This window comes from Microtus pennsylvanicus, chromosome 18 (genome assembly GCF_037038515.1).
Source record: "Microtus pennsylvanicus isolate mMicPen1 chromosome 18, mMicPen1.hap1, whole genome shotgun sequence".
NCBI lineage: Eukaryota > Metazoa > Chordata > Mammalia > Rodentia > Cricetidae > Microtus > Microtus pennsylvanicus.
The window spans coordinates 28420739-28447451 of NC_134596.1; the positions used below are offsets into that span (position 1 = coordinate 28420739).

The window sequence follows — 26713 nt, forward strand, 5'->3', positions numbered from 1 at the left end:
TACCTGGATATGACTCCCAGCACCCACGTGGCAGCTCACAACCATCTATAATTCCAGTTACAGCTGATTCACCACCCTTTCCTGGCCTCTCACAGATACGCACTCAAGGACACAGACATACACATAAAATAATTTTTAAATAAATGCTAGAGAAACGACTCACTAGTTAAGAGCACTTGTTGCACTTCCAGAGGGCTCAGGTTCAGTTCCCATCACCCACAACCATGTGTAACTCCAGTCTCGGAATCTGATGCCTTTTTCTGACTTGCACCAGGCACCAGAATGCGGTCCAGATCCATACACGCAGGCAAAAGCTCATACACATAAGATAATTTTTAAAAAAAATTAAAAGTAGCTAAAGCATCCATTACCACACAACCAATTACTTTGGCAAATTTTCAGTAAGCAGAAAATACTCATATTCATGTAACATCTGGAATGTTTGTCTTCTTTTTTTTTTTTTTAAACAAAACACGTTCTCTGAATTTTGCCACACAAAATAATCCAGCCAGGCAGTGGTAGCTCACGACTTTAATCCCAGCACTCAGGAAGCAGAGGCAGGTGGATCTCTGTGAGTTCGAAGCCAGCCTGGTTTAGAGCGAGTTCCAAGACAGTCAAGACTGTTTCACAGAGAAACCCTATCTCAAAAAAGCACCAAACCAATCAAACAAAAAATAAATAAATAATCTAAATCACAAATTGGGTTGGGATTGGTGGAGGAGGCTAGTGGAGGTCAAAGTGGGGGAATATCAGGTATAGAAAGGCGATAACAACAGAGCAATCGGATGAGGTAACTACTATTTCCTCATCGTTCAAGTAAAAACTTGTTTATGGTGGTGGGCTCCTTGCCAAGGCATGGGTGTAGAGGTCGAGGAGGACAGTTTACTGTTGCTCTGGTTCTCTCCTCCCACCATGTGGGTTCCAGGGATAGAACTCAAGTCCGCGGGCCTGTCAGCAAACACTTTAACCCGCTGAACCACCTCTCTGGCCCCATTCTGTAATTCGTTAATGGAACTGTTTCAGTTTATCAGGGTGAAAACCTTGGAAGGCACGTGTCCTAATCGCTTGCTGTCCCTGTCAAGGGCGGGGACTTTTTTATTTATTTACTGTTTATACATTGTTCTGCCTGCACACCAGGAGAGGGCACCAGACCTCATTACAGATGGTTGTGAGCCACCATGTGGTTGCTGGGAATTGAACTCAAGACCTCTGGAAGAATGGCCACTGCTCTTAACCGCTGAGCCAGCTTTCCAGCCCCATATCACCATTTCTAAAATGCAGAAGAAGCACAAGCAGGCATTTGTCCCAAAGAAGAGACTTGTTTGCCTTGTCCATCGGATTGCAGGAAAGGTGGATGGAGAAAGCGCCCACCCGCGTCAGTGCAGGAGGACTACAAGTCCTATAAAACATTGGAAGAATCCCTCTTGGTTGATCACGGGCTCTTCTGCACTCTGATCTCCAGCTGCACCCGGCAAAACCAGACAACCCGGGGCCAAGATGGCTTCGACTGGCACCAGAGTGGGTGTGGTTCCCGGGAAGGCCACGCCCCCAGAACGCTACTCCAATAGGGTTCGCCTTCGTGTCCATAGCGACGGCGGCGGCGGCGGCCGTCGGCTTGCTTAAGGAGGCGCCGCCGCCGCCAGGATCTCGGAGCTAGGAGTTAACCCCGAGGGGGAGCGGGCTCCCCCTCGCGACGGCGGGGACAGACAGTCCTGTGGAACGAAGAGACGGTCCCCGACGTCCAGCAACGCCCAGGAAGAGCCGCAGCGGGCGAGGGTCGGCCATGAGCGACCAGCTGAGTCCAACCCTGGGCTGCTAGGGGCAGCTCCAGCAGCCCCTGAGCTCTCCTCGAAACCTCGGGTGGGCAGTGTCTGCCGTGGGATTCCTTTCCTCTATCAGAGCCCAAAGGGTCTCAGCCATGAGATGCCCGACCCTGACGTGTTCACATAGGGAAACTGAATCCTGGCCTAGGGAAAGGGCCGGCCCAAGAACTTTTGATCATCAGGGGTATTTTAAAGCAAAGAGTCCTCCAGTTCTGTCAGCCACCTCTCTTTCTATTCAGGAAACAAAACAGCCGCGGTCGTAGCTTCTGCCTGCTCTGTTCTGCATGCATGTCAGTTTGTCGTATGGCCCGAGGTAGTCCTGGATGATGGGGTCTTTTAGTTCAGGGCTTACATCCTCCACATCCCGTGCTTCCCACAGCCCTGTACTTGGAAACAACCTAGTCTACATTGGTCTGAAAGAGCAACATTTTCTTCTAGCTTCATAAAGGGTCTCTGGATGAATTCCTGCAGGACTTCCTGGGCCTGGAAGGAGGTCTGATAAATATTTCATTCCCATACCTTTCCCCTTAGAATCTAAGAGGATGGAGCCCAGTACCTGTAAGAACAGTGAATCTGAGGAAGACTATGTTGAGGAAGAAGAGTCTGAGGAAGAGTGTGTTAGAGAGGAAGCTACCACCCCTAACTCTTCCCAGCAGGCACTTGCAAAAGCTGACTATAAAGAGCTTGAGAATGGGATTACCTTATCTGTTATAGCCAAGAAAATTCCAAAGAAAATCCTAAGTGCAACAGACACAGATGATTTGGAAGTTGGGAGAAGAAAGAGAAAGCGGAAACGAAGGTAACTTTCCCCTAGACCCCTAAGAGGTCTCGCTCTAGAGAGTCACCCCTTGGCCACCATTTGGTAGGGGAGAATGATGGGATATAAGCTTTTCACGTTAGCCTTTGGGAGACCGGAGGAGAACCAGGTTGTGGTGCGCGTCCATCAATAATCCCAGCAATAGGAAGGCTGAGACAAAAGAATTACTATTCATTCCGGGCCATTTTGGGACCCTGATTAGAAAACCATATAGCAATGGGCTGAAGTGATGGCTCAATAGGGAAGAGAGCCTAGTGTGCATCACCAAAGGCCTGAGTTTGAATTCCCAATGCTCATCAAAAAGGGGGGGGGGAGCTGGTCATGGTGGTATATGCCTTTGATCCCAGCACTCAGGGGCAGGCTGATCTCTGAGTCCCAGGCCAGCCTGGTCTACAGAGCAAATTCCAGGACAGCCAGGGCTACACAGAGAAACACCCTCTTGAAATGAAAGACTGGAGTGGTATTAATCTTTGCTGCAACAGGAAAAAAATAATCAGAACCATTTGGGTCTGTCCAGCTTGGTGATTTGGCATGTTGGTTTGGTATTTAAGATGTTGCTAGAGAAAATGAATTTATATTATACATTTGTTAGCTGTTTCTTCACCTGAGCTCCCGGCAGCCTGGAGCCTCCCCTGCCCTCCCGCTCTGCCTGATTTCTGTTCTCCTTCATTTTAGACCCCTGGCCATCAACCTGACCAACTGCAAGTATGAGAGTGGTAAGCGCCGGCCCCATCTTCCACAGCTGTGTGTGCAAGAGGGGTTGTTCTTCTTCCTGGGACAGCCACAGCCATTCTCCCAGCCCCTGGCTCTTGCCTAGGTGGCCTACTACCTACACCGAGGTTCCTGGGCGTCCCCAGGCTTAGCTCCTGGCAGCTGAAATGTCGCTATAGCAGCTTGTCACACTGGTAGGGAAGGTATCTCCACAGTTAGCTTGCAAAACTGAACACACACACACACACACACACACAAAAAAAAAAAAAAAACCCACAAGCCAGGCACTTGCAGATCAGAGGCTGGCAGATCTCTTGAGTTCTAGGCCAGTCTGACCTACATAGCAAGTGACAGCCAAGGCTACATAGTGAAACCCTGCCCTCCCCCAAGTAAAAACTAAAATAAAAAGGTTGCTAAGAATATAGCTCATTGGTAGAATACTTGTCTAGCATGCATGAAGCCTTGGGTTTGATCCTCAACACCCCATCAAACTGGTCCTGGTAGCTTATGCTTATAATCCCAGCATTTGGAAGATAGAGTCAAATGGATCAGAAGTTCAAGGTTATCTTTGGTTACGTAACCAGCAAAAAAAAAAATAAAGAAAGAAAGAAAAAAGAAAAAATTTGACGAAATGTCACATTGTTCTTCCCTTCAAATAAGGAGCATAAAGAAAAGTTAAAGCTGCTTTTGGGGCTAGAGAGAGCTCTCTTACACATGCACGCTTGTCCATATGGCTGGCAACCCAAGTTTAGTCTCTGGGGACCCACATGGCAGAGGGAGACCCTTGCTAATCATCTTCCGACCTCCACATGCATGGCCTGACCCACGTGTACCCACACACATACACGTGATTAAAAACAACAAAAATCTTTTTTGTTGTTGTTTTGTTTTGTTTTCGAGACGGGGTTTCTCTGTGTAGCCTGGCTGTCCTGGAACTTGCTCTGTAGACCAGCCTGGCCTCGAACTCCCAGAGATCCACCTGCCTCTGCCTCCTGAGTGCTGGGATTAAAGGTGTGTGCCACCACTGCTCAGCAAAATAATGAATATCTTTTTTTTTAAAGATGTATTTATTTATTATGTAAGCAACATTCTGCTTCCATGTATGCCTGCTGGCCAGAAGAGGGCACCAGATCTCATTACAGATAGCTGTGAGCCACCATGTGGTTGCTGGGAAATGAACTCAGGACCTCTGGAAGAACAGTCAGTGCTCTTAACCTCTGAGCCATCTCTCCAGCCCCAATAATGAATATCCTAACAATAAGAACAACAACAGCAGCTTTTGAAAGTTGAGAACATAGCTCAATGGTAAAGGACCTGCCTACCATGCAAAAAGTCCTAGGTTTGCGAGGCGGTGGTGGTGCACGCCTTTAATCCCAGCTCTCGGGAGGCAGGGGCAGGAAGATCTTTTTTGAGTTCGAGGCCAGCATGGTCTATAAAGCAAGTTCCAGGACAGGCTCTAGAGCTACAAAGAAACCTCGTCTCAAAAAACAAAACAACAACAACAACAACAAAGTCCTAGGTTTAATCTCCAACACCACAATAATGAAAACCGCGTTTTTTCCCTTGAGAGGCTCTCAAGGGGCTTAGCAATCAAAAGTAATAACCCAGCCAGGTCAGGGTTTTCATCGTTCTCCTCTTCTGACATCTGTACAAAGAGCCACTCAGAGTCTTAGGTGCCAGTGTGCTCCATCCAACCTAGGGTCAGCTGTATATCCACATGGTCCTGACCCAGAGCAGCAGAGGTCTGGCTCTTGTTTTCTCTGCTAGCCTCATGAACTTGCGATTGCAGCCTGGTAACTAAGATGCTGGGGTAAGAACCACATGCCTTTACAATCTGCTCTTTGGTCAGGTCTGTTCCTTCTTCAGCCCAGCTAGAGTCCCAGGGCTCATGACTGGTACCCAGGCTGGCAGCATTGATCTCCCTGTCTCTACAGTGCGCCGGGCAGCCCAAATGTGTGGCCTGAAGGAAGTGGGGGAGGATGAAGAGTGGACTGTGTACTGGACAGACTGCTCTGTCTCACTGGAACGAGTCATGGACATGAAGAGGTTTCAGGTACCAATGTCCTGGCCCAGCATCCAAAATGAGCATTCCCACCCCGTCCGCCCTTGCACTGGGAGACTTCCTCTTCCCATTGCTGCACCTTTCTTATACAGACAGGGAGGCCACCCCCAGGTCTTCAGCTCCAATAAAATTATTCTTTTCTTGGCTCTCTGGAGCTTCTGTTACCTGAAGTAGGCGGTGGGTGGGCCCATCACTGTCACATTGCTTGTTCTGACTGGTAGCATCTGACGAGGCTGCCTGCCTCACTGAGAGCAGGGGTGCCCATCTTTGCTTCACTGAGAGCAGGGGTGCCCATCTCTGCTTCACTGAAAGCAGGGGTGCCCATCTCTGCCTCACTGAGAGCAGGGGTGCCCATCTTTGCTTCACTGAGAGCAGGGGTGCCCATCTCTGCTTCACTGAAAGCAGGGGTGCCCATCTCTGCCTCACTGAGAGCAGGGGTGCCCATCTTGAAAGCTGCTTCAGGGCTAAGAGCAGAAGCCTAGGGATGTACCTCAGTGCTCTGTGGTGTGCAGAAGGCACTAAGTTTGATTTTCAGGATCTAAAAAGAAAAGGCGGGGCTGGAGAGATGGCTCAGTGGTTAAGAGCATTGCCTGCTCTTCCAAAGGTCATGAGTTCAATTCCCAGCAACCACATGGTGGCTCACAACCATCTGTAATGAGGTCTGATGCCCTCTTCTGGCCTGCAGGCACACACACACAGACAGAATGTTGTATACATAATAAATAAATAAATATTTAAAAAGAAAAGGCGGGGAGGGAGATAATGGTTAGGTCAGATGGATGGTTTCGTATCTAAGCAGCTTAGCGTCACACATCTATCAAGAGAGCGTGGAAGAGCCAAGCATGGGTGACAGGTAGCGTGGAAGAGCCAAGTGTGGTGATAGACACCAGTGGTCCCAGCCCTTGGGAGGTGGAAACAAGGCTCAAGGAGGAGATCAAGGCTAGCTTAAGTACAATCCAGTCTTAAAAGAAAAAAAGAAAAAGAAAAGAAAAACACACACACACTGCCGACAGAGAAGGGGGCCAGGAGAGAGAGCCAGCCAGTAACTGTACACATGGGGCTGGGCATAGTATGGTGGCACAGGACTGTCTGTAATCCCAGAAGTCCGCAGCTAGTCAAGAGGATGAGGTATTTGAGGCCATACACCTTGGGTTATATATCAAGACCCTGGCTCAGCACAACAACAACAAGAAGACAGAGTTTCATCATGTCTGGTGAAGTTGTGTGCAGCTTAGGGGTGAGGACTCCTGCGAGGAACAGGTTGGGAGGCGATTTCATCGTGGGAACATCATGAGTGCAGACGACAGATGTCCGCCCAGTCGCTAGATGATGGGGTTCTCTAGGAGCACCATCGGGTCTCAAGTCTGTCTTTATCTGAAATGTGGTTATGCAGCACATGACTCATTAAAAAGTGTCTGTGGACTTCTTTAAGGGACTCCAGAAGGGGGGCCCAGGACACTGGAACTTATCCCAACCTAGTCTTAAGGGAGGAAGCAGAAGAGAGGAACTGTGGGTTTTGGAGAAGCCACAACTGCAGGGAACAGCTGTCAGATGAAGATGGCGGATTAACAGTAATCGCTTTCACAGAGGACTCCTATGTATTGGTCAGATACTGCGAGGCAGTTTTATATTGCTTCTTCACTAAATTCTTAACATCCCTGAGTGGCAGGTAGCAGTTTGTTAAAAAGAGGACAGGAAGGCTCAGAACACAGAGTCAGCATAGCTAGTAACTGAGAACACCAGTTGAATGCGCTCGCCTATCTTTCACTTCCACCTTCCATTCCTGCAGAGCAGAACAGCTTAGGGCCTCCATCAGACACCCCATCCATACTGTGTGGTCTCCGGGTGCTGTGGGGTGCATTCCCGATAGTCTTCTTAGTTCCTTTTCTCCTTGGTGTTTTCAAATCTTCAAGGAAATGTTTCCTTATTTCTTTGTGCTATCACGTATCATTCATTATTCTTCTATTAAAATGTCAGTGTGTGTGTGTTTGTGTGTGTGTGTGTGTGTGTGTGTGTGTGTGTGTTGCTGGAGACTGAACCTAGGACCTCATGCCCACTACTCAAAGGCCCCATCACGGAGCCTTATCTCCAGACAGGACTGAGCGAGGAGGTGACCGGAGGGCACAAAGGTCCTGGCTAGTCCACCCGTGTCCAGCAATTCTGCCTTTCTCAGCCGTGGTGTAGACATGTACTGGGGGGAGACATGGAGTGACTTCCAGCCTGCCTTAACGGAAGCTTCCTGTTTCACCCTTGCTGACTAAATACAATGCTTCCTTCCACTGGGACTTATTCCTTTTCTTCCCAATCTTTCTATGGCTTTGTGGGATGTCCAGGTCCCAGGAGCTGCCACGCAGGGGCAGTATAACCCACTGACTCTGTTTCAGAAAATCAACCACTTCCCTGGCATGACGGAGATCTGCCGCAAAGATCTGCTGGCTCGGAACCTCAACCGCATGCAGAAGCTCTATCCAACCGAGTACAACATCTTCCCGAGAACCTGGTGTCTCCCTGCAGAGTGAGTGAGCCGAGACCCTGGGGGCAGGGTAAAGAGTCCCTCTCTGTGGTCTTGTGACCCAGATGTGTTTAAGAGGGTTGGAACTGGACCAAGACAGATTCAGCTGACTGGGAGTGGTGGCGCACGCCTTTAATCCCAATGCTCGGGTGAGAGAGGCAGGTGGATTTCAGTGTTTGAGTCTAGCCTGGTCTACTTAGCCAGTACAGGCTAGCCAGGGCTACAAAGAGAGACTGTCTCAAAAAGGAAAAAAGAAAAGAAAAGAAAGTTTCAGTTCACCAAAGCAGAAGTGGGTCCAAGTCTAAGTGCTCCAAGAAGAGCCTGGAAATAGATAACAAGAAGATGGCCATGGGGGTCCAGGACAGACAGGATGCACAGAAACCCTTTGACCGGCCTCTCTCTGCATGTAGCTATGGGGACTTCCAGGCCTTCGGTCGTCAGCGGAAAACCCGCACTTATATCTGCAAGCCAGATAGCGGCTGTCAGGGCCGTGGCATCTTTATCACCAGAACCCCCAAGGAAATCAAGCCAGGAGAGCATATGATCTGCCAGCAGTACATCACCAAGGTGAAGGCCACCTCGGAACCCCCAGGCCTTTCCCCCTGCACTAGCATGCCTTATCCCTGGTACATCAGGGCGGAAGTCAAGCCTAGGCTCCTGCCCTCTCTGTTGCCCTTGTTGTCTTACAGACTAGAGCCATTGTTCAGAGCTAGCCAGCCTGGATTTGACTCACAGCTCCCCCAATTCCCAGACATAGGATCTTGAGTCTTGAGCAGTTATCTGGCCCTTTCCTTGGTGCTGTTTCCTCACTGTTAAGTGAGAATAGCCACAGTAACTACTTTATCTGATTACTGTGAGGACTCAGTGTGTTACGTGTTGGAAGCACCTGTAATAACCATATATTGCATGTGATAAGCACTTCAGAAGTTCATTAGTCTCCCCTCTGGGTTTGCACGCTCTTAGCCCTTCCTCATTGATGGCTTCAAGTTTGACATGCGAATCTATGTTCTGATCACTTCCTGTGACCCTCTCCGGATCTTCATGTATGAGGAAGGCCTGGCCCGTTTTGCCACCATGCCGTATGTGGAACCTAGCCATAACAACCTGGTGAGGAGACAGGGTGGTACCCTCTTCTCTTCTCTTGCCATGAGTGCCTTGGTTCTAGGGACAAGCTTGGTAGAAAAGTGTGCCATTGGCAGCCAAGACCAAGGAAGGAAGCCATTGAGAGCCATAGCACCTGGGGGAGCTCTTGTTGGGTGGCGACTGAGGAAAGGTTCTTTTTTTGTTTTCTGTTTTTGTTTTTCAAGACAGACCTCCTCTGTATAGTTTTAGAGCCTGTCCTGGAACTCGCTCTGTAGACCAGGCTGGCCTCAAACTCACAGAGATCCTCCTGCCTCTGCCTCCCCAGTGCTGGGATTAAAGGCGTGCGACACCATCCCCTGGCCGAAAGGTTCTTTCTGAAGTTACCCAGCACAGCCTCTTTCCCGGGATCATACAGGACAGTCCCTGGTAAAGAGCACCAGGAGATGAGCAGTCTTGGGGCAGAGCAGTAGATAGTAAGAAGCACCAAAGGGCGGGAGAGGCCGCATGGAGGCAGTGTGAGCAGATCCAGGGCCATTCACTTTGCAGGAGGATGTCTGCATGCACCTGACCAACTACGCCATCAATAAACACAATGAGAACTTTGTCCGAGACGATGCTGTGGGCAGTAAGAGGTATCCCCTATTCTGTTTCCCTTGCTTCCTCTGCCTTTAGCCCCACAGTGTCAGGAGCCCACGGAAGCTGGCTCTTGGGGAGTTGATTTCTTAGGAGTCTCTGCTTTTTAAGTCCCTAGTCCTATGTCTGAGCTCTAGGCACAGACTCAGCAACCTACAGCCCTGATAACTAATCCTCGCCCCCAGCTGCTAGCAACCCTTTGAAGCCCAGGGTCCCAGGCATGGAATTGGGGTTAACGCCAGGGAGCCTCGTGCCTGCCTGCAGCCAGGCCCTGCTGGCATGGAACTTGGTCTTCCTCTGAGCACTGGGCCTCATAGGAAGCTGTCGACACTCAATGCCTGGCTGCGAGAGCACAGCTATGACCCCCGAGAGCTGTGGGGGGACATCGAGGACATCATCATCAAAACCATCATCTCAGCCCACTCTGTTCTTCGCCACAACTACCGAACCTGTTTCCCCCAATATCTGTGTGGAGGTACATGTGCCTGCTTTGAGATCCTGGGTTTTGACATCTTACTGGACCACAAGCTCAAGCCCTGGCTTCTCGAGGTAAGATTTCTCTCCTCGACTTGCCAAAGTCAGAGGCCTCACCCGGGAAGGAGTGCACTGACATGGTAGAATAGGAGGATGGGGAGGCAGAAGTCTCAGGGTGGGCAAGAACCAGAAAGCATGACTTCTACCATTTGCTGAGACAAACACTGGTGGCCTCTGACCTCGACAATAGTAATTCAGACTGGGCATGGTGGTACATGCCTATAATCTTGGAACTTGAGAAGTAGAGGAAGGAGGAGGAGGATTTCAGAATGAGTCTCGGCTACATAGTGAATCTGAGGCTAGCCTGGATTCAGTGAGATCTAGTCTTAAAAACCCAAGGGGAAAAAAAAAGCAAGCAAGCAAACACAGCAATCCATAGTCCGGATTTCCCAGTTGGTTGAGTGAGTCTTGTCCTTCAGAACCCTGTATCTGGAGTCCAGTTGTCTGGTTTTCTCTTCCTAGCCCATAGAAGGGTCAGGCCACACCTCAGTGGTTAGCTCAGGCCACAGGAGGGAGCTGTGTCTCCCCAGTCCCCCAGTTAGACCTGCGAGAGACCGCCACCTACTCAGGTGGTCTGGGAAAGGGGCAATAAGGACTCCTCTCGGCAGGTCAACCACTCCCCAAGCTTCACCACAGACTCCCGCCTGGACCGAGAGGTGAAAGATGCACTTCTCTGTGATGCTATGAACCTTGTCAACCTCCGGGGCTGTGACAAGAAGAAGGTGATTGAAGAAGACAAGCGACGAGTCAAGGAGCGGCTTTTCCCGTGTCACCAACAGCCACGAGAAGCCAGGTGTGCCCATACCCGATAGATATTTGTTTATTTCAGACAGGTCTCTGCCTGGCCTGGAGCTCAATGTGCAGACCAGGTTGGTTTCAAACTCCCAGTTGCTGGGATTAAAGGTGTGTGCCCCGTGTCCAGTTTATCTTTAAATTAATATAGTATTGGGGGCTGGAGAGATGGCTCAGTGGTTAAGAGCATTGCCTGTTCTTCCAAAGGTCCTGAGTTCAATTCCCGGCAACCACATGGTGGCTCACAACCACCTGTAATGAGGTTTGGTGCCCTCTTCTGGCCTGCAGACATACACACAGACAGAATATTGTATATATAACAAATAAGTAAATAAATAAATTAATTAATATAGTATGTGCTTATTTTGTGTGTGTGTTTCTGCACTGTGCCACGCCAGACCTGTGGTCAGAGGACAACATGTGGTAGTTGGTTCTTGCCTTCCACCATGTTGGGTTATGGGAATTGAACTTGGGTCCTTAGGCTTCTTCTCATTAGTGACTACCCACTGAGCTACCTCGCAGGTCCTGGTAGGCGTTTAGCTGTGCAACTTAACTTCTTTATTATTACTTTCTTGAGAAAGGGAGAAGTCTGTAAGGAGCTGATTAGCTTTTAAAAACTTTTTTTTGCATAGATACTACACTACATATTGTACAGACATATTTTAAAAAATACATGGAGTGGTCTTTTTCATGCCCCTTTCCTGCAGCAAATGGTTTTCAGCTGACCCACGCCACTATTGTATTGTTCATACTTGTACAAGCATTTCAAAGTCTAAAGTGGGGCTGGAGAGATGGCTCAGCAGTTAAGAAGCCCTCTGACTGCCATTCCAAAGGACCTGAGTTCAACTCCCAGCACCCAGATGGTAGATTGAAATCATCTGTAACTCCAATCCTAAAGGCTCTGACCCCTTCCTCTGTGGGCACTGCACATACACGGTGCACAGTCATACAGGCAGGTAAAACATCCATACACGTAAAAATAAATATTAAAAAAAGTCTAAATGTGTTTATACAAACTATTTCCTCCTTGTCTACCCAGAGTGTTAAATAAGTCACTTTCTGTAGCTTTCTTCACTAGGCTTGTAGGGAACTGTATGTATGCATGTAGTATGATTAGCTGGTTGGGCCTGTTTGGTTCTGTTACTTATTTTTTGACACATGTTCTTGCTATATACAGTAGCCCAGGTAGGCCTTGAACCAATGATGCGCCATAACTCCCGGATGTTTTTTTTTTTACTATTTTTATTTATTCTTCAGAGTTTCAAACATGCATACAATATATTTTGATCAAATCCATCCCCCCACTGCAACCCCAACCCCTCCCAGATTGACCCTCCGAACTTCTTTTTTTAAAAAATATTTATTTATTATGTATACAATATTCTGTCTATGTGTATGCCTGCAGGCCAGAAGAGGGCACCAGACCCCATTACAGACGGTTGTAAGCCACCATGTGGTTGCTGGGAATTGAACACAGGACCTTTGGAAGAGCAGGCAATGCTCTTAAACCTCTGCGCCATCTCTCCAGCCGCCGAGCTTCTTTTTTTAATAACCCACTGAGTCTGAATCGTGTTGTCTGTGTCCTCACCTCTAGCTCCATGCTCTTTCCATCCCCTCCTCCACGACGTGAACGAACCTTGCGGGGAAACTGGTTTGCTTTCTCTCAAGCTCATCTAGAGACCGATTCCTGAGAGTCCCTGTAATAATGATACACAGGAACAGTTCAGTTGTTTAGTAGATTTATTCTTGGTCACCCTTTATCTTCACTATAAAATAGGTTACAAACATGACAACTGGTTGCTAATACTGAAATTGTATTTTTGTTCATGAGACATAAAATTGAATTAATCTGGAGAATACCATTGTTTTTCTCTGTTTGCATTTTGATGTACAGAGGCAAAGTGTATTTGATTCCTTGAAATAGCCTTAGGTGCATAGCAGGTGCTCAAATGTTTGGTGGTGAATGGGGGTGAGGGATAATTGTGAGCACCCCAAAGAATCCCAAAAGATTGGGGGGCACATCTGAATGGATCATGTCTTTAGTGGGGAAAATGTGTGGGAAAATACTGTACTAAAGAATCAAAAGAATCCTGGTGTCATGGTACAGGACATTCCCAGCACTTAGGAGGGAGATTCAGGAGGGTTATAAGATCAAGGCTGGCTTGAGCCACTTAACAAGATCTTTTCTCAAGCAAATGAACCAAACAAATGTTAAAAACACAAGTTTTTTTTCTTTTTTACAGTCTAGGAATGAAGTGTGTGCCTCCCGGTATAAGCATGAGGCCGGCTAGCTGGCTTTGGTCTCACTAAGGAGCTGAGGCTGGATTTGAACTCTAGCTCCTCCTGCCTCTGCCTTCCCAGTGTTAGGATTATAAACCCGCAGCACATCTAGTTTAATCTTTTTTATTTTTTTACATTTTCTGTGACAAATGGGTATTACTCTTACAATTAGGAACCCGAAAGACTGTGGTAACTAGATTGTTTGCTTATGAATAGATCACTCTGTACTTAGGATGAGAATCAGAATTCTGGAAACCAGACCTAATTTGACAATTACGTACATGGTGGGGCTGGCCATGAGCTTAGATCCTTCCCTACACAAGCAGGGGTCTCAGGAAGACTAGGCAGCATTAGGAGGTTTTGAAAGCCTGAGCCAATATTCTTCTCTCTCTGGGGCATTTTCACAGCCCTTCTCTGACTTCCCTGAGCTTGGTTCCTATAGGCGAGAACAGATTGAGTCATCCCAGGCTGCCATGCAGGACCAGGAACGATATGAAGATTCCCACCTAGGGGGCTACCGGCGGATCTACCCTGGGCCTGACTCAGAGAAATATGCACCCTTCTTCAAGCACAATGGCTCTCTCTTCCAGGAGACTGCTGCCTCCAAGGCCAGAGAGGAGTGTGCCAGGTACCTTGGCTGCATTTTCCTTTGTACAGGTGGGTTGGGTACAAATCCTGAAGTTAAACTGCTCCCCAGCAGGGCAAGAGGAAGCCACATACTTGAGAAAGGAGAAATAGAGCAAAAAATTCTAACAGGTTCTCTCCGTGTCCAGGCACATACATGCATGCCTTCTTCACTTGAATGTATGATGTGTGTGTACGCACATACATGCATGCCTTCTTCACTTGAATGTATGATGTGTGTGTACGCACATATGTGCATGCCTTCACTTGAATGTATGATGTGTGTGTACGCACATACGTGCATGCCTTCACTTGAATGTATGATGTGTGTGTACGCACATACATGCATGCCTTCTTCACTTGAATGTATGATGTGTGTGTACGCACATACATGCATGCCTTCTTCACTTGAATGTATGATGTGTGTGTACGCACATACGTGCATGCCTTCTTCACTTGAATGTATGATGTGTGTGTACGCACATACATGCATGCCTTCTTCACTTGAATGTATGATGTGTGTGTACGCACATACGTGCATGCCTTCACTTGAATGTATGATGTGTGTGTACGCACATACGTGCATGCCTTCACTTGAAAGTATGATGTGTGTGTACGCACATACATGCATGTAGAGGCCAGAGGACAACCTTGGATGTTGTCCCTAGCTGTTCATCTTGTTGATGCGTCTTTACATATGTAAAGATCACATTTACTTATTTTTGTATGTACGTATGGACATGTGTACATGTGCGTGTGTACGTATACCATGGTGCACATGTGGAAGTGAAGTGAACTTTCAGGGGTCAGTTGTCTCCTTCGAGCATGTGGGTTCCAGCATCATAATTCAGGTGGTCAGGTTTGGTGGTTGCAGGTAAGCACCTTTGCCAACCAGCCGAGCCATCCTGCCAGTCCCACTTTGTTTTTATTCTTTATTATTATTATTATTATTATTATGCTGTTGTTGTTTTTCTCATGTGACAGGGTTTCTCTGTGTAACTCTGGAGCCTATTCTGGCACTCTCTCTGTAGACCAGGCAGGCCACAAACTTGCATAGATCCACCTGCCTCTGCCTCCTGACTGCTGGAATTAAAGGTGTGCGCCACCACCACCGGACATAAGTTTTGTGTTTGTGAAACTGGGTCTCAATATATAGTTTTGATTGACCGGCAACTTGCTGTGTAGATGAGGCTGGCCCCAAAAGCATAGAGTTTTGCCTGCCTGCGCTTCCCAAATGCTGGGACTAAAAGTGCGTACGTACCACAGTGTCTGGCCCACTTTAGTTTTTGAGTCTCTCATTGGCCTGAAACTCACCAAGTAGGCTAGGCTAGCTGGCCATCAAGAATCGCAGGGACCTGCCTACTTTTGCCTACACGGTGTGCTACCACACCTAACTTTTTTTTTTCCATGACAAGGTTTCTCTGTGTAGCCTTGGCTGTCCTGGAACTCACTCTGTCTCACTCTGTAGACCAGGCTGGCCTTGAACTCACAGAGGTCCACCTGTTCAGCCTTCAGAGTTTCGTAGTGCTAGGATAAAAGGCTTGCACCACTACCACCACTTCCCAGCCCTGACTGTTTTTTTGTTTTGTTTTACACAGATTAGAAGGCCTGAATTCAGGTCAAGGACTTGACTGCCAGAGCTGTCCTCCCAGCTCACCAACAGATTATTATTATTATTTTTTTTTGGTTTTTTGAGACAGGGTTTCTCTGTAGCTTTGGAGCCTGTCCTGGAACTCCCTTTGTAGACCAGGCTGGCCTCGAACTCACAGAGATCCGCCTGCCTCTACCTCCCGAGTGCTGGGATTAAAGGCGTGCGCCACCACCGCCCAGCTCACCAACAGATTCTTAATGAGTCTTTCCTTTAGTGCGATTCCTGGACTCTCTCTCATCAGTTCCAACAACACAATTTCCTTGTATTATCCCATCCTGCTTTCCTTCTCGCACCCCCTTCTCCCCACACCTTCTTTCTCCAGTGTCTGAAACTGCTGTGTCTTGTCAGGCAGCAACTGGAAGAGATTCGTCAAAAGCAGGAACAGCAGGAGAATCCAGGCACCAAAAAGCGAAAGGAAAGCAAGGACCAGAACCAGGGTGAATCAGCTGGGGAGAAAAGCCGATCAAGAACAGGAGCACGGAGCCTTATCACCAACTTGGCTTATAGGAACCGGAACCGGGAGAAAGAGGTGTCAGGGGCTGCGGCTCTTTTCTTTTCACACGAAACTCAATTGGGACCACTAGAGAAGGGACTCCCCACTATCCTCTCCTCTCCTTGCTTGAGAAAGATGAGTCTCTAACTAGTAAATTGAATCTGACCCTTTGGAACAGAAGGTGAGAGGATGGACAGCTAAGGGAACCTTACAGTAGGGTCTGGGGAGGGAAAGAAGTAGAGCGGGGCAGGGGTCCTGCAGCCATCCTTGCTGACAGTGTGAGCCTCATCTTGGACATCCTGTATCTCTCCTGTGCCTCGTAGCTGATCCCAGTACTCATGGACTCCATGCAGCCTCAGGACATTGTGGAAGAGGAAGAGCTTGAGCGGATGAAGCTCCTGTTACAAAGAGAGAATCTTATCCGAAGCCTGGGTATTGTAGAGCAGCTCACCCGCATGCTGTACCCCAGCCACCGGGGCCACAGAAAGCTTCATGAGTATCGGGTGAGGGTCCCTGCGAAGCCTCTCACAAAGCCAGGGAACAAGGGCAGTGACACCAACACGTGGTGGTGGTTACACCAAAGGAGGTTTATGTGATGGTAACTATCACTGGAGCCTGGGAGAGGGTCTGTTCGTCCCATAATGGCTGTTGCCAGGCCCCCTTGGGTTTGGTATTGCCACCCAGCAAAGTGCAGCTCCCAACTTTCTCAATGGCAAAAGATGTGCTCTATCCCTATTTCATAGTAACCCGCAACTTCTGACTGACAAATAAGAAGACCACCACATGCCCAGTGGCTTCTGTGTAATCACCCTAGCACTGCCAATGCCCTGGCTCTATGGGAGCTAAGTAAACAGTCTTGGGCCAACAAAACAGCTGCCGTTTTCACTATTCCCTGGGCTAGTAACAAACCTGTTGGGCCCTCTGTTTTTGTTGAACCCCAAAAGAATAACTAGTTAAACAGTGGCTGTGGCCTAGAAGAGATTGTTCTATGTTTTAGCTACGTATTTCTTCCAACATTCTACCCAGCCTTGCAAGAAATATGGTAAGGGGCTGCTCTTCTCCTCTAGCCTAGATTTCACCAGGACGGGCTGGGCAGTCAGGAACTGCAACCTGTGAATTTGGTCCCTTTGGTGTTCCTGAAAGGGGCTGCCACAGAACAGGTCCCTCCTCATTTCCTGCAACCACTTCGGCCCCATGAATTGATCCCCAGGATCTTAGGGCCACTGTCAAGCATGACTCCCGCAATTGCACAGCATTCTCGGTACCATCTGCAGCCCAAGAGCGTCAACTGGATAAGAGATCCAGCAACCATTGGCGCCTGTTCATTGTCAATGAAGAAATCTGGGAGGCAGTATTTTTCCAGCTCTAGAGTCAGGCTCACTAGCCGTAAGTATACAAAACTAGCTTCGGTCACTTTGACTGGTGTGAATTCCCAGTAGCGAATATTACAGCTGGGATGCTCCCAAGACAAAAAGTGGCACGCCTGGTAGTGTAGCAATGGGGGAAGGCGGTGGACCCGCTTATCTTCTTGCTGCTATCCAGTGACCCTGGTGATAGACAGGGCAGAAACAGCCCCAGTCAGTCCTCAACAGAGGTTGACAGGGAAATGGACACGTAAACAGACTAATTAAAATACAGTGTGGTAAAGATGCTGGAGGGAAGCGTGGGATGCCATTCTTCTGTGTAATTGGACCACAGTTGGGAAAGAGGTGAGAACATCTCTTCCATGAGTACCCCAACTTAGTGGGGAATCCATGTTTCTACCGCAGAAGGCCGAGCCAGCAGAAGGCTAGAAGCCATAAACCGAGCCCTGTCAGGATCAGTGCCACCCACTTTAACCCCAAAGCAGGGCTGTCTTCTCCAGCCCGATAGACAGCAAAGTGACTCATGGGCCGAATGCTGCACCTTGCCCTCCATGGTAAACTCTGAACACAGAGGAGCCAAGGCTGGGGATATCACCCTTTGCCCCGCCTCTGCGCCAGTGCTGCAGCATTCCAGCCCACTCCTCAACATCATCCAACACAGGTAAAAGAAGGGACGCCCAGCACGCAACCAAAAGAGCAAATGGCCTGCAATCATTGCTCATTGAAAGACTGCCACCAAGTTCCAGTTTGAAAAGCTCTGGCCAGGACCTTTGTTGGCAAAAGGCATAGCCCAAAGACACCAAGGATTCTTCAACATTCTAAGATTCTTTGGGGGAATCGGTTAAAAAAAAAAAAAGATGAAGAGCTAAGGCCAGCATGAATGCATCTCTGCTCGTCAAGCCTTAGGCTGGGTTTCTCGCTAAGCGGTGGGTCTGAACCCTGGGGCTGGAGGTCACTGGGCAACAAGGAGTTCCTTTCGCAGTGGAGTCAAATGCCCAAGGAACGGTTTAGTCACCATCAGAAGATTGCTGAGGGTCCGCCCTTCCTGCCACAGTGGCAGAATCAGGCAGGCCTGGGCAGCCTGTGCCAGAGGGGCGGCTCTGGGCAATGAACTCGTCTTTTTATTAAAGTTTATGTCGTTTTCCAGGCGCGTCCTGTACCTCCTTTCGATCCTCGCGTCTGAGGCAAGCTCTTCTCACAGTTACAGTAGGGAAGCCCAGCGTGGTGGCTCGGCCCTGTAATCCCAGTTACTTGGGAAGCTGAGGCAAGAAGATGATGAACTCAGGCTAGGATAGTTCAGTCTCAAAATGTTTGGTTTTCTTTTAAATGGCGAGGGAGACCATTTGCCTAGCATGTACGAGGACCTGGCTTGGCTCCCCAACACCGCAAAAACAAAATAAGAAGAAAAGGGTGGGCAACTGGGCAGTACAAGGGCAACCTCCGCCTTTTGGTAAACTGAAGGCTCACGGTCCCATTCCGGTTCTCCGTTCTGCTTCCGATCCCGCCCTCTCGCTTCCGGTCGCGAGCTGCGGAGGACTGTCTTGGGTCGCGATGGCGCTTACCCTGAGCCTCTGGTTCGGCGGTCGTGTCCGGGCTGCTGTCGCTCGTTGTGGGTTCGCGACCCAGGGCGTAGCGGGACCGGGCCCGCTCAGCCGCGAGCCGGACCCCGATTCCGACTGGGAGCCGGAGGAGCGGGCGCTCCAGGAGGTGGAGAGGTACCGGCTCCTTGGAGGGCCCTCTGCCTGAAGCTAGGCCTCCCGCCCCCCAGTTCCGGGCGTCCAGCGACCGCGTGTCCGCAGAGGCTCTAGTTTCTTCTCACCCGTTGTTGAGGGTGCAGGGGCAAGTGGTCAGCTCCCCTGGGACCCCTAGGATCATCGCTAGTGATGTGTTTCATCTCCCGCTCAAAGAGTTGGGCATGCTTATGACAAGGTGTTAGATTTCTGGGGCGGTGTACAGAGAGTTGCTTTAACCTGGCAGATATGGCCGGGCTGCCTTTGTGGGCAAACAAGGGGGCTGGGCTCTCTGTGCTGTAGTCCGAGGCTCTTTAAACACCCATCTTCCTTCCACGCATGGCTTCTGCCGTTGGTTCTTTCCCCCAGCACTCTGAAACGACAGAAAAATGCAATACGATTCCAGAAAATTCGAAGGCAAATGGAGGCTCCCGGTGCGCCACCCAGAACACTGACGTGGGAAGCCATAGAGCAGATCCGGTAAGATTCTGTTTTCAAAATGAGGTTTTCTTCTTGAGGATTTTAATTTTGTTGCCTTTTCAGCAGAAGATGCCCGTCTAGATTGTTTTGGTTTTTGTGATGCTGGGGTCAACATAGGACCTCACCTATGGTCCGCCAAAAGCTCTACCTCCAAACTACATCTCCAGCTCGGGTTTAGTGCGCTGCCATTATGGACTGTTGGTTGGTGGTTTTGGGTTTTGTTTTGTAACAAAGTTAGTATTTGTAGAGGCCCAAACGCCTAACATCCGAATAGAACGCTATGTCCCACTGAGATCTTGCAGAGGAAGTTTCCGCGTTTATGTGCGTTGTCTTTGGAAGAGAACTGTGATTTACAAGTATTGGAAGGAAACTTTCTTCTTGACAGTCTCATGCAGCCCAGGCTGGCCTCTAGCACACTGTAGTCGAGGACGGTCCTGAACTCCTTATCCTCCTGAGTGCTGTGTGTGGGAGGGAGAGTGCAGGTATGTGCCAACTCGCTTGCAATTTTTTCTTTTTCTTTTTATTGGGGAGGGGACAGGGCTACTCTGTAGACTGGGGTAGCCTGGAATCTGGAATTCTTGGCAGTCTACCTGCCTCTGCCAAGTGCTAGGATTATAGGATTACATTGTGTGTGAGCCACCACTATTGCTTGAAGGGAGTCTTTTTTTTTAAATATTTATTTATTCATTATGTATACAATATTCTTTCTGTGTGTGTTTGCAGACCAGAAGAGGGCAGCAGACCTCGTTACAGATGGTTGTGAGCCACCATGTGGTTGCTGGGAATTGAACTCATGACCTTTGGAAGAGCAGGCAATGCTCTTAACCACTGAGCCATCTCTCCAGCCCCCTGAAGGGAGTCTTAAAAGAATTTTTCTTATTTCCTTTTTTTTTTTTCTAACTATTAAGGTCTCTTAGGAGCTGGGGCGATAGCTCAGTTGGTAGCTTGCTATTGTAATTGTAATTCCAGCAGTGGAGAAATGGGAAGCAGAGACGAGACACGGCACATCCCTGGAGCTGCAAGGCCAGTTGGTCACCTCCACAGTAAAGGTGCGGGCCAGTGAGACCCTGTCTCAAAAGGATAGATGGCATCAGAGGACCAACATTAGAGATTGCCCTCTGACCTCCATGCACCAAGACACATACATGCACCCTCTACAGATGAACACACACACAATTTTTTTTAGATCCTGTTTTAGCTAGATTTGGCCAGCATATAGCTGTAATCCCATTACGGAGGAGGTGTGGGACAGAGGCAGGTAAATCTGCCTGAAAGCCCCAGTGACCTACATTCTGAGTTTGAGGGCAGCCAGGACTGCATAGTGAGATTCGTCTCAAAACAAACATTTGAGAAAGTCTCATTTATCCCAGGCTGGTCTGGAATGTGCTCCTTGGCTGAGATGACTTCCTTCCTGACTCTCTTAAGTGCTGGGATGACATATGTGTACCACATCTGTTTATATGAAGTGCACAGGATTGGATCTGGGGCCTCATGCATGCTTAACCAAACCGCTACGAACTGAATTACATCTTAAAATCCCTCTTTTTTGCTTTTTCTAAGGTTTTTGTTTTTTCATCTGCTTGGTTTTGCTTTGCTTTTTGAGACAGTCTTCACTGTGTAGTTCAGTCTGGCTTGAAACTCTTGATCTTTGCCCTCTCTTCAATCCTGGGATTACAGATGGGTGCTATTAGCCCTCCCTCTGCTCCACCGGTAACACGGTGCATATTAAGAATTATTTGCTCTATTTGTGTTTTGTGGTTTTGCTTTTCCCCTAGGACAGGGTTTCTCTGTGTAGCCCTTGCTGTCCTGGGAACTCAATTTATAGACTAGGCTGGCCTTGAACTCACAGAGATCCGCCTGCCTCTGCCTCCTGGGTGCTGTGATTAAAGGCGTGTGCCACCACCATCCAGCAAGTTTTCATTTCTTAAATCACAAACTGCATACTATAAATTCTGTTCCAATCTTTTCTTTTTATACTCACTGTGTACTTTTGCTTTGTCCATTTTAGTAGTGAGCTCCTGGCTCCTGGGCGGGAGTGGAGCTCAGAGCATTTATCTAGTAGGCATGAAGCCCTGGGGTCAGTCCCAAGAACCACCACCTTCCCTTCCTGACCTGGGAAAAAAAGTTTTACTTAAGTCTTTAGTAGGTGCACAGTGAGCCACAGTTTATCTTACCTGTCTTCTGTTAAAGGTGTTTAAATTCTTAACCTTACAATGCATTCTCCAAGCTGGGGAGGAGGTGAGGAGTGGGGTGGTTGCCCTCTCCATGAGTTCAAGGACAGCCTGGGCTAAACGGAATCCCTATCTCCAAACCAAAATAAATAAAGAAATACTAAAGATAAAAAGAGCTCTCCAGTAAACAGCTTTGTATATGTAGTATGCAGCATATCTACTAGAAATAAGATATTTGCATTATAATAAATAGTAATAAGTAGCCCTGTGTTGACTATATACCCTTTTCCATTTGTATGAGAAAGACTCTAATTAACAAAGAGAGCACTGTAGAGCTGGGTAAAGACTTTGTACTGTTTCCTGGATACCCATGAACCTGTACTATTCCTCATCCCCAAGGTTCTGAGAATCCTCTTCAGAGCCTCAAACACACTGGGTAAGTACTCAGCCACCGAGGAATAGTCCTCTACATTTTATTGTCTCAGGCCTTTTTTCCTTTGGAGATAAGGTCTATGTAGCCCTGGCTGACCTCAAGTTCATAGAGATCGGCTTGCCTCTGCCTCTGGAGTGTTGGGATTTAAAGATATGTGCCACCATTCCTGACTTTTCTGCCACTTGGGAAATAGCTTTTAACCAACCTTCCAGCTTCCTCCCTATCAGGTCCTTGCCTGTAGTCAATAAATGTCCTTTAGCTTCAACGGAAAAACAGGTCGTGAAGTAAAACTCGCCAGTTTCCTGTTCTTGTTCTTTACCGCCCATTATCTTGCAAATGACAGCTGTCAGCCAAACTATTTCCTGATGCAGTTTTTTTTGTGTTTTTTTGTTTTTTGTTTTTTTTGGTTTTTCAGTTAATGGTTCCCGTGTTTCTTGCTCTACAAGCAGTATCTTTGCTTTCTCCTTTGTCTTTTTCCGGCTTACTCCTGACCTTTTAGATCATCTCTATGTTGGATTTCGCTGTTTGCACACAGTATAGAATTAACTGGCACAGTCTAAGGGCTGCCTTCAGTCTTCCCCAAACTCTTTTACTTATTTGTCACTAGCATTATCACTTCTAACTCTTCTCATAGGAGACTTACTCGCAATCTGAAAAACTGCAGTTTTTCCATAGGTATTTACATGAGGAATTTGCAGAGTCCTGGTCGGTTCCCAGGTTGGCAGAAGGCTTTGATGTCAGCACCGATGTTATCAGAAGGATTTTAAAAAGTAAGTTTGTTCCCACTTTGGAGCAGAAACTGAAGCAGGATCAGAAGGTCTTGATAAAAGCTGGTTTCGCTCCGGCTTCTGGAGATGCAGTGAAGTCACTCAGTGCAGGGCATTCTGTTTCTGGCCTGCTGCTGCCAGGGGATGAAGTTTTGTCTAAACGTCAGACTCACAGCACAGCAGGTGCACAGAAGAGCCAGAAAGAAAGGACTAAAAGAGAAAGCTTGCTGCCTGCCACTGCAGCCACGGGCCATCAGAGAAAGCGTGAGAAGCACACCACCAGCGATTCGGAAGCCACCAGAAGAGCTGATGGTGACAGAGTGCCAGGTGTAGAGAAGCCGGGGGAGCTGAAGGCTGGGGAGCCACGTGATCAGAATTTCACCAGCAAAGTCGTACAGAGGGGACGTGAGTTCTTTGACAGCAATGGGAACTTTCTCTACAGAATTTGAGCCTGGGCCTGACTTTCAGAGATGCCTTCACGCAGCTGAGCAAGTAGATTTGCAGTTGCCAGCATTCCTGCCGATTTGGAAGAAAAATTAAGGCTAGGATGTGGGTGGAGGAGCTACTTGGCTAGAGTCAAACTTCTGGAGTAAGCCCCATTGGACCCTACGGATCTAAATACTCATTCATCCTTACTGCTTGGTCTTTCTGCTGAGAACAAGAATTACATGTCATGAATGTCTGTTACTGTGTTGGGAGGAAATGGAAAGCCTGCCTCCTGACCTCATTTCTTTCTTGATCACTAGCTGTTCTCGCACAGTTTAATCAGTTGGTTTCCTTATGTGCAAAATAAAGTAAAGCATAGCAGTTCGTTGCTTGGTGCTCTGTGGATTGGGATTTTCCTGTAAACTTTGGAGTGAGTGGTGGACTAGAAAAGGTGGAAAGGAAAAGTATTCTTTGTCATTAAATTTTGGTAGATGGCACGAGAAGAATCCCACCCAACAAAAGGCTCCTGTGCACAGCACTCCCCTCAGTGATAAATTATATTTTAAAGTTTAAAATTAGATTTTGTAGTGTGCCACAGTGCACATGCAAATGTCCTGAGACAACTTGTAGCAGTGTTTTCTCTTTCCACCATGCCTGTCCTGGAAATATGGCTTAGGTTGACAGCAAGTGCTTGTACCTGCTGAGCTGTGCCACGAGCTCCCACGGCAGCCCAAACTTGGACATTTTGAATTGCTGGGGTTCTGAAACCCATTTAGGAATGGGAACAACAGAGCAGCTTTGAAACAAAGATTAAAGTCTTAGAGTCCCTAACACATTTCCCCGAACTATGCTAAAGTTAAACTGTATTTGATAGCCCAGTAGATGCCAGGCTTTTCTTAAAGATGGGAGTGTGTAGGGAACTCAGCCCCTGAACAAATGAACAGACCCTATGATGCCTGCTGATAAATGGTAGTTCTGGGACTAAACCCAAGCCGCCTTTAAAATCCTAGCAATACAGCACTATGTGGCGTAATTTCTGGTTGTTTTAGGAGTTAACACTAAAAAAAAAAATAATAAATAAATAAATAATTGTAGTAGGAAATGAGAATTTCAGCAACAAGAATCCAGTAACACATTTCCTTTGTGCCTCATTCTAACACCTGGTCAGCTAAAATTGGTACTCATAAGTGACAGGCGGGGATCCTAACCACTATACTAACGAGGAGTCGTTGGTACTCATAAGTGATGTTGTCACTTAAAGCCTGGCCATCCCAATGTGACATTACTATTTATTAGAGTCTAGCTATCTGAAACGTTGATGACAGTAGTTATAACACTGACTGCTGTCTTCATTGTTTTTGAAATAGCTTCTTACTAGCCCAGGCTGGCCTGAAACAGCAGTTCTTTTCCCCAGCCTTGGAAGAGCTGGGACTACAGGTTTCTGATGCCATTTCCCTAGTGGCTTTCCCAGTCACCCAGGCTAAAGCAGCTCTGTCAGGTGTTCTGTGTTGCGCCAGCCCGGCAGAGAAGGAGAGTTGCCCCAGAATGTAATAGGGCTCTCTGGCAGCAAGGTGGAATAGTTCCTGAGAACGGAACCCCAAACTTCTGTTCAGAACCATATTTATTGGCGGCTGATCACAAAGGTTGCGTTTGAGATACAACAAGTTCCTCATGTCAGAAGCCCCTTTGATTTATCCTACATGTTATCTGAAGAAAACCATCACACCCTCGCAACCTTCAGTCACATTGTGTACTGTTGCAGTAACCAGTGATAGAAGACCTCCAGGTGTACCTGGATAGTCTTGTGACCAAAGATGCAACGGATGAATAAGCCCTTCAGAAAAATAACTATAAATCATAGAAAATAATCACTGTTCTTTACATGATTTCTTCAAGGTCCAGGTGCCTTCAGCAACATCAATCATGAAACCTAGATAACAGCCGGAAACAATTATTACATTTTATGTTTACTCCAGATACAGTGACTACGAGACTCCCACCACACAACTGTCTTCATGTTCTGTGACCCTACCCTTATTTCCTGTAATTTGAGAAATTAATGCTATCACCTCTCATTTTGAATGACGACCCCATGGAGGCAGGAGACCTATGCATTCATCACTGTGTTCCCAACTATTACCAGATTGGCTAAGCTCCTAACTGCTGCTGTATTGGTGAAGTGAGGAGATGGCTGAAGGACTTCTAACAATCAGTGAATCTTTTATGGCTCTAAGCACCACTTTTTAGGTTTGCTATCTCACCCAGATCTCAGCCAAGGGACATAAACTTCCAAAACGACCTTTCCTGCTGTGTCCTGTTGTCTCAAGAGTTTTTGGAAACAGCCTTGGCTGGGAGACTGGACTGTGGGGTTGAATACAGTGAATACAGGCCTGTATCCACTGGGCTGTGGTTATAGGACTTCATGGGTCCCTGTTTTGGGGCCACCCTCTTCGATGACACAATGAAGAACACCACACTGAATGAGGGAGTCCTGCACTTAGGAGCTCAGTCGCCATGGGTGCTGGAAAAAGAAACGTTTCAGGTTTCACTTGAGCTGGAAAGGAAGCAGCTCCAGAGGAGTGGGCACTCGACAGCTTGGGTTGGCAGACCACAGCAGGATGGATATGGCTGCACCACAGAGGCACACTTTGCTGAATTACGAAACAAGTGGCAGGAAGGCATCTCAGGGCACTTCTGTCCCTCAGTGCAGCAGACATCAACCTAGAGAGGATGCAGTGAGGTCAGGCAGAGGTCAACACAAATTAACTGAAGCACTGTATGAGCTCAGGCCTTTTTTAAATACTTATTTTTTAAAACTTCACTTAAATTCATTTATTTTAATGGCGCTGGAGAGTGAACCACCCAGTCTGTTTTATAAGTGGCTTTTCCAGTTGGTTTGTTTTCCAAACAGGATTCATATCAAGTAACAGTACATTTTGTTGTTATGTTCTTGAAGTCTTTTAACCCTTTCTGGGGAATAAGATAACAAATTCAAGCCACTAGGGAAAAAGAAACGTGTTAATAAATCATTCTGCAGAAAGGGATGCCAGCATATAGAACAGGCAAAAGTAGCTGGAATGCTGATTTGGTGCAAGATGGTAGTTTTTAAACTAAGCATGAGAAATTCCTTTCCTCTATTCCCCATAGGCAATTTGGGACTCAGTCTAGCGTCACCCTCTTCTCAAATTCATCCTATTGGTTTAGAAGGCAAAACCTTGAGGCTTGAGACCGCTCCCCTTTTTGCAGCTGACTGTAACTTTATTTATTTAGAGATAGGGTCTCTAGCACCAGCTGTACTGCAGCTGTGTAGATGAGGCTGGTCTTGAA

General features: G+C 47.7%; 2 protein-coding genes across 2 annotated transcripts; both read left to right on the plus strand.

Moving 5' to 3' along the window:
• Positions 1–1874: 1874 nt before the first annotated feature.
• On the plus strand, positions 1875–18200 carry Ttll13 (tubulin tyrosine ligase like 13). The gene is made up of 14 exons (XM_075952269.1): positions 1875–2622; positions 3316–3356; positions 5286–5404; positions 7798–7928; positions 8336–8492; positions 8889–9032; positions 9555–9640; positions 9959–10190; positions 10784–10968; positions 13690–13875; positions 15871–16051; positions 16339–16518; positions 17083–17401; positions 17785–18200. The coding sequence occupies exons 1-14, from the start codon at positions 2366–2368 to the stop codon at positions 18042–18044; spliced, it is 2478 nt and encodes an 825-aa protein (XP_075808384.1). The 5' UTR covers positions 1875–2365; the 3' UTR covers positions 18045–18200.
• Positions 18201–18875: 675 nt separating this feature from the next.
• Ngrn (neugrin, neurite outgrowth associated) lies at positions 18876–23770 on the plus strand. Its single transcript, XM_075952268.1, has 3 exons — positions 18876–19094; positions 19479–19589; positions 22869–23770. The coding sequence occupies exons 1-3, from the start codon at positions 18931–18933 to the stop codon at positions 23407–23409; spliced, it is 816 nt and encodes a 271-aa protein (XP_075808383.1). The 5' UTR covers positions 18876–18930; the 3' UTR covers positions 23410–23770.
• Positions 23771–26713: the final 2943 nt, after the last annotated feature.

Coding starts and splice junctions, on each gene's coding strand:
- Ttll13 (XM_075952269.1), top strand. CDS start 2,366: ATGGAGCCCAGTACCTGTAAGAACAGTGAATCTGAGGAAGACTATGTT. Junction 7,929..8,335: donor ACCTGGTGTCTCCCTGCAGA/GTGAGTGAGCCG, acceptor CTCTGCATGTAG/CTATGGGGACTTCCAGGCCT. Junction 16,052..16,338: donor ACCGGAACCGGGAGAAAGAG/GTGTCAGGGGCT, acceptor TGTGCCTCGTAG/CTGATCCCAGTACTCATGGA.
- Ngrn (XM_075952268.1), top strand. CDS start 18,931: ATGGCGCTTACCCTGAGCCTCTGGTTCGGCGGTCGTGTCCGGGCTGCT. Junction 19,095..19,478: donor GCGCTCCAGGAGGTGGAGAG/GTACCGGCTCCT, acceptor TCTTTCCCCCAG/CACTCTGAAACGACAGAAAA. Junction 19,590..22,868: donor GAAGCCATAGAGCAGATCCG/GTAAGATTCTGT, acceptor GTTTTTCCATAG/GTATTTACATGAGGAATTTG.